Genomic DNA, 13,509 nt, shown 5'->3' with positions numbered 1-13,509 from the left:
TCGCAGCATTTGAAAGCTAGACAGGGCTGACAGAGATTTGGGACATGTAATTGGGGACAAGGAAGCCCAGAACGTTTGCTCAGATATGCCTCACGAGAAACTGAATCATGTCACCGTTGCATGGAACCAGAAGCTGGCTTTATGCATGTAGCCTGGAGTTGCCCTGGAATACCAGAATACTAGGGGAAAATATTCTACGTAGTAAACAAAATACCCGGGCTTACACTTGTCCTGGACCCGCTCCTCGCTGTCCGGGGTACAACAAGGCAATTAATAAAGAAGTCAGACAGTTAGTGGCGATGGGGCTATTGCTGGCTAAAATGTGCGTTGCGATGCGGTGGGGCAGGGGCCCGATCCCAACTATCGAGAAATGGACAAGGGACATGATTTATTGTAATACACAATCTGAGGCCTACAGCAAACTCCTATCTCTGCAGGCCAACGGTGTATTGGAGTATACTCCAACAATACCTGGTGGGTAAAGAAACTGAAGAACCTGAGGGTGCAGGAGACAATGAAGAGGCTACGAATCATGAAGGGAGTGGGGATGGGGTCGCAACCCTAGCTTGATTGTGAGAATGTTGGGGATGTACCCTACATAACCATGTGTAACCTTACGGAGTTTCATGCAGTATTATGTATGAATAAGTCTCTCCCAATGTAATTTTAAATAAGCAGATAAGATGCTCATGGTACTAACAATTTGTACTGTACCCCAGCATTGACAATGCATAATTGTATTTGAGTTGTGTTAACTAAAAATCAAGAAAGAAAAGAAAAAAAAGAAAGGCACCTCATGTACCAATACCTGTTAAATGAATTTCATGATATACCTGAGCTGGGTGGATAAGGAGCTTAGTAATCGCTAACCTGTAGTCATTTTTTTTAAAACCACAACGGTATTTCATATTCCTGTTTTAGCTGGGAAACATTTTAAACAGTAGCCTGGAAAAAATAGTGGCACAGCCTTGAAGATGTGAAGTTTGTTATTTTGTGAAATTTCCATTGGACAGAGGAGGCCCAAACTATTAGCACTGCTCCAGGAGCTGGGACGTAGGCAACCTTCCTCATTTCTGCATACAACTGAAATAAAATTACCAGGGTTCGAAATTCAGCTCTTGAAAAACACAGACTCAGGATATTTTTTACAACCAATTAAACATAGAAACTACAGCATCTAGAAATAGATTGGAAAAGAGAGCCAAACAAATCTAAAACGCTTGTACCAGAATCAAGTTGCCCACACTAACCAGCCAGAGTAAAGAAAGTGGACAGTTCACTGCTTCATACTCCTCATTCCAAATATTTTCTATGAAATTATTTCGATCCCAGTATGATACCCTCTGACAATTGTTAAATCGGATGACTTGTACGGCCAGCCAATTACATTAGTATCTTGCACCATTATACACAGGTTTTTATCTAAACCAGAAGTATATTCAGCCCCTCGACACTGTGAATTGATTGAAACCCCTTGCAACAAAGACAAGCATTGGCATAGCCAATAGGTCTCGCCTTTGGGACCTTATAAGTGTTTAGTTATCCAGCACAATATCCTTGGTGCAACAAGTGTTGCATGGCTAAACACTTATAAGGTCCCAAAGGCGAGACCTATTGCTATGCCAATACTTGTTTCCCTTTGCTAAATTTTTCCGTCTTTTTCTTTCTCTGTTCTTCTACTTTGTGTGTTCTTCCTCTCTTACTCTCTGTAAATGTTTTATGCAGAGAAATAAGTGTGGGTCATCAAAACGAGTGCCGGTGGCCTTATATACCACTGGATCTAATTAAGCACTGCCTTTCCCTTAATATCTATATCTGACCCACAGTCCGTGCATCAGTCGGACCCTCGCCCGAGATATATCTTTCCTATCTGGGAGCAAGACATTGGAAACTTCTTCCAGGATCTCTCTGCTCAATCAATTCTTTTCAAGAATTCAAAAAGGCATCAAAAACCTGGCTCTTCTAATGAACTCTGTTCTCATCATCATCAAATTACCTTTATTTGATTTAACAAAGCAAATATTAAAAGTACAGATTTAATTAAAAAATACATTTCATAGTACTTTAAGAATCATGAATTAGCATGCTATACACCAGCTAAAAACATGTAATATAATAACATACATTAGAATTCTCTAAAAACTGCAGATTTAATAATACTGCTTAGCTTGTTTGATATTCAAAGGTGAAGGGGATGAATAAACTTATGTCATAAACTTACCCAGGGTCTTTCAACTCAATTAGTTTTGTTCAAGAATTGAAAAATGCATCAAAAACCTGGCTCTTCTAGTTCACTCTGTTCTCCTTATCTTCCCAGTTTATCAGCTAGCTTATTTATGTTCAGGGATATCCTATGTGCGCAATTAAAATCGAAATAGCATGGCATGTAGGCATATTGCAATTTTCACTGACTTGCCAAGGCCACTGTTGTGAAAGTCTCAGTGGATTGGAGCTCCAGTCCTTAGTTAGCTCCAGTTTGACCCTGCAGTATAGGCCCGAGTTTCTCCGGTCTTGTACTGAGATACAATTCACATAAATATCAGGCTCTTTAACTAGATGGCTGGTGAGAAGTCCTGAACTAGGTGTCTCACACCATTCAATCGGATACTAAAAATGTTGGGGAAATAAATCACAATTGTTAATTTGAGTCTTGTCCTAAACTTGAACTAACATTGAACCATGTCTGCCAAGGACTTCTTTGGTTTTGCGGCCCTTGCAGAATCTACACTATATATTGATCTAGATTTTTGTTTCTTTTTTTTTTTTTACTTTAATTGCAAATTCCGCAGAGTCCTTCAAATCATTTCATCAACTTTGGTAAATTCATATTTTCTAGCACCCTCATCTCCTGTTTTTAACCTTCTAATTAGATTCGCAAAGTAGGTAAGTGAATTCATGTGTCTCCTTTTCAGAATGATTAACCAGGGGTTAGAGGTTTAAATCTCGAGAGGTCTGTCCGCCTTCTAAGTCTGATAAGAGTGCCATTCCATTCAGTAATATAATCTTTTAGTAAAGCATTAGGATGCGATGAATCAGCAGTCAATAAAATGTCCATTATTATAAGCTTTCATTACCTGCTGCCTCCTTTCTACATTGCACGCTAACATTTGCTGTCTCTGCTAAATCCTCTTCCTTAGGCATCCACTGTTTGTATTCGGTACATGTATCCTCCAAGGTTGTAAATTGCAGTGACACCTCTTGTGTTGGTGTCAAAACTTGAATTCAATGTTGTCAATCTGACAGCACTTTTCTTATTGAACGCTCATGATTTTAGTTTTAACTGTGCGCATTAGGAATGGAGGGGGAGGGGGAAAGGCTCCGACAGTGGAGTGTGGGGGGAGGGCGTTTCCCTTGCGGGAGAGAGCAGCAACGCGCGATAATTGCTGACACATGGCGCCACTGCTCGCTCCCGCAAGGGAATCGCCAAACGTGCATGCGTTGCCATTGAAAGCAATGCAACAAGTGCACGTTTTGGGGACAAAAGCAAATCCATTTCAAGAAGTCTCATCCTATGAAGCGCATACGCGCTGCGTAGGCGAGACCTTAAAAATGACTTAGGCGACTAAAGCATGCATACAGCTCACTAAAAGTAACAGGCACTAGACTATGGAATTATCTGAACCCCATGTTGAGAGCAGAACCCAGCCTCTTGAGTTAACTTCTTTAAACAGAATTTGTCAGGTTGACAAAGTGAACAAGTAAGAAATAGGTTCTGCACATTTATCTCATTGGATTTTCGACTTTCTGACAACCTGGTTTTGGAATTGTACTGCCAGCGAGTCTCACTGCTAGAGTCTCACTCTAGATAAATTCTGTGCAAATGGAATGAGAGTGCTGAACGCCAGGGCTTGCCTTTCATGATAAAGTTGCTGCTGTGCAGCCAAGACAAGAGGCTTTGTGCTGGTTTCACAAAACCAAGGGAGCACACATGTGTGCAGGCTAATCAGTGGCGTAGGAAGGGGGTGTGGTGGGTGCGGGCCGCCCCTGGTGTCATCACTGAGGGGGGGTAACAAAATGGGCAACATATATGCTTTAAACACATATTTTTGCAATTTTGTCAAGCTGGGGGTGACACGAAATTTTCCGCACCGGATACCACCTGACCTTGCTACGCCACTGAGGCCAATCATGTGAGACTACAGTCTATCTCAGCCCAATATCTGCATACAGGTAGTCTTCCACAGAAGGGACCCTTTGGGAATTGGTACTGACCGTGTGTCGGCCTTTTAATATTAGAGTGTGTTCAAAGGGTAGTTCTGTAGTGCTTTACTGTAAAGTCAGTGTGCTGTCTGCAATATACCTTATGGAAGAAATCTGTGCCACCGCACATTTTCACCATATTTAAGACTAGCGATTTACGTTAGGTATCAATTGGAGAATAAACATGTACACCAAGTGCGGTCTCTTTGGAGATAACTGTACTCCTTATGGCACTTAAAGAATGTGTAAAGCTGGGGCTTGAGTGTTGCTGCTGAAAGGCTGTCACTCGGGTTGCGAGTGTGCCCACTGTGCGAGTTCTTAACTGTTAAGCTGTTTTTAAAGATACTGTGTATGTTCTTAGATTTCCAGTATACATTTCACTGTCACACTCTCCTGGGTAAAGATCATGTAACGCTACAACCCGCGGTATCCGTCTGTAAGAGCGGGCCCGCCTCAACTGGGTTAGCGTTCTAACTGCTCACCTTCCAAACTCCTTAAAAACCACGCTGGTGCGAGCGCAGAGCGGACGCACGCCGAAGGCAAGCCTGTCTGCGCTCATCAGCGCACGGAACGTGCCCCCTGTAGTTTTGGGCCCCTAAGATACTCCAGAGAGAAGCTGCTGAAGCTCTGGGGGGAGCCCTGCAGAGACTGCGTAATTTTTAATGTGGACGGTGAGAGGGGAATACTTTTCTGCACACACTGACTATCGAGTTGATGGGAATACTCGCATGAGTAGCAGGAAGAAGGGCGGGGAAGCCCGTCAGACGGAAGGGGGAAGCCCGGACGGTCTCTGGCCTCATGACAATACCTCCCCACTCTTTTATGACCAAGGGCCGGTGGCTATCTTAGCAAATAGGCTTTTGTGCATTCTTTTGAATACATGTTCTGTAGTGAAACACAAATATGAGTTGGAAATACTACTGAAAGCGCATGATCCAGATATGGTTTTTGTAACAGAAACCTGGACGGACATAACCTTAATCCCCGACTGGAACGTGGCTTGCCATCTGGCTATGCATTTCTGAACCAAGATAGACCAGGCAGTAGAGGGGGCGGCATAGCCATTATTTACAAGGAGGCCCTGAATGTTCAGGTGGAAGCAGTGGCTGATCTCTAGGCCGAAGCGATGCAATTTTGTGTTAGGCTCAAGGACAGAACTGTATTTTATGGCCTATTGGTCTATCGACCGCCAGACCCTAGAGCTGCTTTCCCACCGGCCCTCATGTCCTATATGGGACCCTGTACTGATTCTGAATTTTTTACAATATTAGGTGATTTTAATTGCCAACTGGAGCTGGGTACTAACCCGGAGACGGGTAGACTTTTAGATACCATGGAAGCGTACGGTTTGCATCAGTTAGTGTCTGAACCCTCACACCAAGTGGGCCATATTTTAAACGCATTATTTTCCAATCACCCAGATATCTCATTGGGCCGGGTAGAGGCCCTTCCCTGGACGGACCATAAGGCAGTGTTTCTTGAGGTTAGGGCCAAGGCGACTGGTAGGTGCTCTCCTCACAAAGCCACTAAGGTCACGTTCCGGCGATGTAATAATATAACAAGCAAAGGCTTAGAGTCTGCTCTTGACCACTCACCTCCAATTTTAGATAATGAGGTGGCTGCCACCCAGTTCAACGAATGGATCCAAGGAGTGGTCAATTGTGTTGCTCCTGAGCACACCACCACAGCAAACAGGCACCCTTTGGGGACAACGTGATATGGCCCTGAACTTAAAAGCTTGAAAGTTGAATGTAGAAGATTTGAGCGTCTTTGGAGAGTGGACTACAGTAGGAGTAGCAAAGATGCCTACAACGGGGCCTTGAATAAATATAAAGATGGTCATTCTGGCAACCAAGAGAGCGCATTTTACCTCGAAAATCCAGGAAGCTGGTAATTCTGCAAAAGTGCTGTTCAAATCTGTGTCTTTTTCAGCAATACCCCAGCAGGGCAGTCTGTTTAAATCCGACCAGGTTTTCTGTAATCAGCTGGCGGTTTTCTTCCAGAACGAAGTGCAAACAATATATGATGACCTGACTAACACAAACACTTTGTTTGGTACACATCAACTCCCCCAGGGGGAGGAGACAGTGCCATGTAAATTGACACGTTTTGACCCCTTATCGAAAGTGGTGGTAATAGACATTTTAAAATCTATTGAATCTGGTTCACCCGGTGACCCCTGTCCCCCGGCCTTCATGCATCTGGCGAAGGAGAGAATCAGTGAAACCCTTACTTCTTTGATTAAATAAGTCCTGGTATCTGGGATCTACCCGGCAGCCTGGAAGACAGTCAGTATCAGGCCGATCTTGAAGAAAGCTACATTGGACCCCACTGAATAAAAAAACTATCGGCCAATCTCAGGTCTGTCATTAGTAGCCAAAGTCCTTGAAAAATCGATCAGTAAAACATTAAGTCAATACTTGGATATTAACAAGCTATTCAATCCATCCTAGCACTGCTTTCGTCCAAGACACTCCACGGAATCTGTCCTGATCGCTGCGGCTGAGGGGATTCCAACTGATTTTAATCTGCCTTGAGGTGTGCCGCAAGGTTCAGCTTTGTCCCCAACACTGTTTAATGTTTATTTGAAGCCGCTGGCCAGGTTGGTGAGGAAAAACGGCTTGATCATTGTGTCGTACGCGGATGACTCGCAACTGGTGATATCCGTCTCAGACATGCCCGAGTTAACTGCGGCAAGATTCCTGTTTGAAGGATGTCATGGAGTGGATGAGTGAGTTTCCTCAAAATGAATACGGAGAAAACAGAAGTGATCAAATTTGGGAACGGATCACCAATCTGGAGCAACCTGTGGTGGCCGCAGGAGGCGGGGGAACGTCCTTTACCTGCAAAGAAGGGGAGGAATCTTGGGGTCATTTTGGACGATAAACTGAACATGTCAGCTCAGGTGAATAGCCTAAAATTGGCTAGCTTTTTCATACTTAAGACCCTGCGTAAAATTTTCCCTTTCATTCCCCGGGCACTTCAGAAGACTGTAATGGCCGCCCTTTTTATGTCCAGATTGGATTACTGCATCGAGATGTTCCTGGGGATCGATAAGCATCAAATTAGCAAACTTCAATCACTGCAGAACACTGCAGTACGAGTGATTCTAAAGCTTCCGAAGGGCCACCCCACCACTCAGGGCAGAAGAGCACTACACTGGCTTTCTGTCCAGCAGAGAATTGAGTAGAAGGCACTCTGCCGGGTGCACAAGGCATGATATGGCGGTGGCTCTGAGGACTGTCAGGATAGGTTAAGGCTTTATACCCCCTCGCGAGACCTACGGTCGGCCAATCTTGGCCTGATCTGTATACCAAGGTATAGACTGGCCAGATGGGGGGCCGCGCTCTCTCTAGTTGTGCGGCCCTACTATGGAACAAACTGCCGGTGGCCTTGAGACTTCAGCCGAATCTCTCATCTTTCAGGAAAACCCTGAAATCCTGGCTGTTTAATTCAGCGTAGCTTTGAGTACATCATTCCGCTCCACTTACACACCAGCGCCAAGACGCCTCGGCATTCGAGCACTTAACAAGCATTTTTAACATTACCATCATATTTCTAACTGCTAATTAACTTGTCAAATTGCACCCGACCAGGGCAAGCCCACAGAAACTGACGAAGGATAGACTGCAATAGTAGCAGTGTAAAATATAGAAAAGGGAATCATGTCCACATTGCAATGCTTTGTTGAATACATATACATGAAGAGTGGGTCTGAAAGACATGTTAATATCTTGGAGAGAACGCCATCAGAAGATGTTATTAACGCCATCCCCAAGTTTAAATGCCATTTTTCTATTTTTATAATTATGGTGACAGCCAGTAAGCTGGACTTATAGGTTCCCTATTATAATGTGTTTATACATGTGTGTAGTAGTACAGTGATTGATAGTTAAGGATTGCTGGGGTGCCAACTATTCTGTGGTTCACCAAAGGTATTTCTGACTGCCTATTTGCAAAGTAATTAATAATACTTAGGTGCGTGTGATAAAGTACTTTTCCTAGTTATAAAAAAGTACTGATTAGACAATGTTTGTGATTGTTATTGTATACCAGCTAGCCCACACCACCACCCCTGAGTAGGCCTTGGACTCCTCTGCTTCGCTACCAAGAGAGAGTCAAGTGCTACAATGAGGTACTAAGTTCCTAGTAAAGTGAAGTTTGAGGACTAATGACTTGTGAAGGACTCTCACCCTTTACAACTAATAACCCAATTTCTTTAACTTCGCCCATCTGTTATAAAGAATATTGATTAGAGGTACTCCTTCACAGACAGTAACGTATGAACTACGTCCTCCTATTACTAAGCATAAACCTTTCCTACACCGAAGTAACCACAAAGTGACATTTTAGAATAACACACAAAATAAATGAATGAATCAGGTCAACACTTTTAGTTCAGCTAACAATCAAGTCAGTCCGATAACATGAAATACCACACCATGCTAGGGTAACTTCTTAGGTCTGATCTTCCTATATACTGCATTGAAAGTGGCTGAAACACTGCATCCCTAACAATATTGAAATTCAGGAGTTCAGATGAGTACACAGATGACAGTCCCTACGTTCAACACCCATAACGTAGAGATATATTTTCATTTTTTTGCGTTCTATACAGTGCAAACATGCCCCAAGGGAATTAAAGTTCCTGAGACCAAATGTTTTTTCACAAGCTGCAAATACCATTGAAATCAAAATCTTATTAAGCAATATTACACCTAGTACCATGCACAAAAACATTTGCAGACATCACATTTAAATATACATATATTAATTCCAGGACTAGAATGCAGGAGTGCTGTTAGAATAGTCAAACTAAATACTCAAACTCAAGAGCTACTTACTTCCAGCTGGAAAAGGTTGCGATGTTATCGTTGGGGACTCTATGCTAGAGTTAAGCGATTCAACAAGACCCCATATTTCAGGTTCACCTAAAGAAACTGAAAACAAAATATTGATTGAGTTATACTTCATTAATTTGATTCCACTGCTGATCAATATCTTGATCCTTTACAATGTTATTAAACTGGTTCGAAGATGCAAAATTTTAAACAAGTAAATGTGAAATTAGGCTCTTTATTTCATAAATATATCACAAAAAACATAAGCATGCATATTCCTCCCTTTACTACCCAGTTCCTCGATTAGGTTAAATAGGTGTGTCATTTTTTATTTTACTAGTTTGTTAGCCCTTTTACTGCTTCTAGTATAGTTCCTTTTTTAATAGTCACCATTCATTCCACCAATAGATAAAAACGTATGGGCATCCTACATTTTGTGGAGTACTGCGTGGCTATCAGAATTTTGGAATCAATGAACAAAGTTACATACCTTCAGTAATGCTCTTTCTACTGGCCACTCTAACCGCAGATTCCTCATCTTAAAATACTCCGCAGGACAAGACTGGATCAAGAACCATTTGAAAGCAATACTCCTGCGTTGAATCAGAAAGAGGAGCTGCACACAAGTGTCCCTGCAGCATGCTGATGTCAAGCTCATGGTTATAATTCTCAGTACCACTGTGCAGATTCCTAACTTGGGCCCTTAACCTCTTGGCTGCTAAGGGTTTTCCCCTCCTGTGCTGGATATGCATGATCCCCCATTGTTCATGACAAGGTCAGCTCGTCATAAGCACAGCTCCGGTGTACTGCATGACGAGCTGACCTTGTCATGAGCATGGAAGGTGTTAATACAGGGGTGTGGAATTTATTAAAATATCTACTTGTCCATGGGGCAAGTTGCTTCATAAATCTACTTGTCCTGTAACAAAATCCACTTGTCCCTTTGGCTCCATGTGGTTTGGCGACTGATTGTGGCAGCAATCTCATTGTATGGGAGCTCTTGTATAGCCTCTCTGATTGTGCCAGGGCTCATGCAGTGGTGGTTTTTGAATGCTAACAATCACTGTATTGCCGTGTTTCTGCGGATCTGCATGCTGGGACTGGGGGTAGTGGTGAGCGGTGGTTCCAGGGTTGGAATGCCCTTTGGGTCTGTGCAGATCTACTGACTTGCATGTTTTAGGGGTTTTCAACAACTCTTATCTAAACTTTTCCCATGCTTAGAAGTGTTGGAGATTTGCTCCTGACAGTGGCGGACGTAGACCTTCTTCCAGAGTTGGGAGAAGAGTGGTTGATGGGGGGGTGACCTTGCAAACACTTGGGTTTTCACATGAGCAAATCTACACATGCATATTTGCTCATGATAAACTGAAATTTACAGATATTTTCCGGGAGTCATTTCTTGCCCTACTTCTGTAGATTCTTGTGAATTCACGAAAGCCATATAGCTGCACTTAATGCAAGGACATATACCAGGGGTGCACTTTTGAGACTTTCTTTCGTAATAGGGCCACTAGTTTGGTCTGGAGTTGACCACAACCTATTGTCTTCGTTAAAATTCTCTCCCCCTCTCTCTGTATCGGCTGGCTTCGCTGTGGGTGGCAGTGTTTGGCTCTTTCATGGGGAGTATGTTGGCACACAGAGTGGTTTTGTTCAGTGGCAGTAACTGGTGTGGCAGTGTGTGCTCTTTTCAGACAATTTTTTTTTGCTTTTGCCAATGTTTGTTATATTGGTGAGGGCCCGGAAGCTCTCACACCAAGAAGGCTTTACAGAAACCATGCCAAAACAAGTCACGTATTGGCAAAACTAGAGGGCTGACCACTAATTTCAGACCTACTGGCTTTGCCAGTGCTTGTTTATTTTTATGTTTCTCATGATCTTATTGAAACTGGTTACACTGATTTTCCAATATGAGTGTTTTTGCAAAATACTAGCATGCATCAACACATTTTACTACATGATGCTGCAAAGAAACGGTACCTGAAATTTCACAGTAGTTTATCAAAATGTTTTTTTTTTTTCCTACTTTCTTTTTTAGGAACATTTTATATTGAAAGCAAAGAGTCATTAATCCTGCTCTTAAGCTTCTGCAAATATTTGCATCTAATCAGAGAGCATTCTGGGTGCATTATGCATAGCCTCATATTAGTAAACTTTGAAACCGTGAGTACACATTTTTATACTGTAACCACTGTCAGTAGTGCAGTCAGAACTTACATTTACTTAGAGTGCTCACCCGAATAATAAATGATTTCAATGAATGAACCATAAATACAAGTTTGAACAGCATTAACATAGGCACACAAATAATAACTTTACTTCAGGCAGTGACCTTCCCTTGCCTTGCCCTTAATGTGCTACTACAAACTGGCAGCCAAAGGGTTTGTGCTGCAGGGGGTTAGGCCTACTTGTCCCAAGTACAAAATACACATTAAAACTTGTTCCCCTTGACCCCAAACAATATGTCCTGGGCGTTGGGCTATAGGAATTCCACATCCCTGTTAATAGATGGAGGCCATTTCATAGAACAGGGAGATGGGAGGGCAGTGAGGAATCTGCAGTTAGAGTATCCATCAGAGAGCAATATCGAAGGTAAGTAACTTGCTTTTCCGATGGATACCATTAACTGCAAATTCCTCTAGTTAGAATACATACCAAAGCAGTAACTTCTGAGGTAGAGTGTCTTTGGAGAGAACCAAAACGTCTTGCAGGACCGAGCAGATGAAATACCCTTCCCACCAAACGTGGCTGTAGAGGCAGTAGTGCTTTGAGAATGTGCACTGGTAGCAGTCTGGGCCCTGGTGGAGTTGGCTCTCTTGACCTTCCAGGGGCCGCTTCTTGGCCAGTGAATAGAAAATCTTGATGCAGAGGCCAATCGCCTCAGGAGGGTACTCTTCTGCACAGTTCCCACTTTCTTTGCTAAAAAAAAACACAAAAAAGGGTTCCTTGGTGCTATCAACAAAGCTTTATGCCCTTTTGGGGTCCAGTCAATGAAGTCTTTCCTTTCCTGGGTTAGGGAAGCAAAGAAGGCTGGTAGAGTTATGGCATTGCCTAACATGGAAAGGAGCCACATTTGGGAAGAATGACCGCCATAGCTCCAATTTGTCTTGGTGGGCCCAGTCACTCCAAATCTATTTTCAGAAATCGGGGAAGGATAGGCAATGGTAGGAAGGTGTACAGAAGTGTTCCAATCTAGCCGTAATGAAGCTACTAGTGAGTGTTCTCACAGAAACTCAGACACACAAAACCTTTGACAATGTCATTTTTTGGCATGGGGAAAAGACCAATCCAGGATTCTTCCCACTGTTGGAAGTTGCTCTGTGTCACATTGGGATATAGACACTATTTGTACCTGACCTGCAAGTCAGTTTGCTTAGCTTATCCACTCTGGCATTCAAGGATCCTGCCAATAGTTCAAAACTAGGGAAAGGCCCTGATGCTTCAAACAGTTCTAGAAGTACAGAGCCTTCTGACATAGGACCCATATCCGCCCTATTTGTTGCAATAACACATGGCAGTGGGGTTGTCTCTGAGAACCTGCACCAGCTTCTCCCTGATGGACAACAGCAAAGCCTTTCATATCACATGATTAGCCTGCAACTCTAGATTGATATTGAGTTAGGCTTCTGTTTGTGATCAAAGTCTTCTGAACACCACCTCCCCTAAATGAACTTCCCATTCCAGTAGTAACCCATCCGTCACCATTTTTAGCTCTGGGTGGACCAACTGCATTCAAGCAGACATCACTGCAAACTGTGAGCAGGCTCTTCAGAAATTTGGATGGTATTCAATAAATTTTCTCAGTGTTGGGCCCACTGGGACTTGAGATTCCACTGCAAAGCCCAAGTGTCACCTGGCATAGTTGACCAGGAGGATGAAGGAGACTCAGAGCAAAAGGACTACAGAAATGCTCCTGGACTGGTTGTGGTGGAGGGAAGACCTTAAACTGCAGTGTTTCCAAGATCGCTCTAACGAACACCAATCTCTGCGAAGGAATCCGGTGCAACTTTGGCTCCTTGATTGTGAACCCCAAGAAAATCAAGCGGTTAGCCGTGACCTTTAGGTGGTCTACAAATTACTATGGCAAGCCTGCCTTCAACAGTCAATCTGCATGCTAGAGGAAAATTGCTATCCCCAATCTTTGGTCTATCGCGACCACCACCATCGCCATCACTTTCCTGAACACCCGAGGGGAGTTGGCAAGGCCGAAAGGAAACAATGCACACTGAATGTGCTCTGGCTGACTTTAAACCATAGGCAGTGTCTGTGGGACTGCAAGATTGGTACATGGAAAAACATGCCCTGCAGATGCATGGACATCATCCAGTCTCCCAAGTCCAGAGCAGCAGGGATCTGGGCAAGCGCAAGCACTTTTGAATTTGTCTTCCGCAAGAAAATCTAAATCCCCTCTTCTTTCGGAGTCACATCTCCCCGTCCCCACAGTAGCACGCGAGGAGAGCAACACTTGCAT

General features: G+C 43.3%; 1 protein-coding gene across 5 annotated transcripts in view; it reads right to left on the bottom strand.

Moving 5' to 3' along the window:
- SGIP1 (SH3GL interacting endocytic adaptor 1) overlaps nt 1–13,509 on the bottom strand; it is a 1,273,000-nt gene that overhangs the window by 525,960 nt on the left and 733,531 nt on the right. For all 5 annotated transcript variants that reach the window (XM_086953766.1, XM_086953786.1, XM_086953772.1 and 2 more), the window contains exon 10: nt 9,045–9,140. In XM_086953766.1, the coding sequence (XP_086809892.1) occupies nt 9,045–9,140 (96 nt within the window). The remainder of the gene's footprint in view (nt 1–9,044; nt 9,141–13,509) is intronic.

Source organism: Lissotriton vulgaris, chromosome 1_1, assembly GCF_964263255.1.
Source record: "Lissotriton vulgaris chromosome 1_1, aLisVul1.2, whole genome shotgun sequence".
Lineage (NCBI taxonomy): Eukaryota > Metazoa > Chordata > Amphibia > Caudata > Salamandridae > Lissotriton > Lissotriton vulgaris.
Note: the sequence above shows the minus strand (reverse complement) of the source record. Positions and strands in the feature narration are given on the sequence as shown.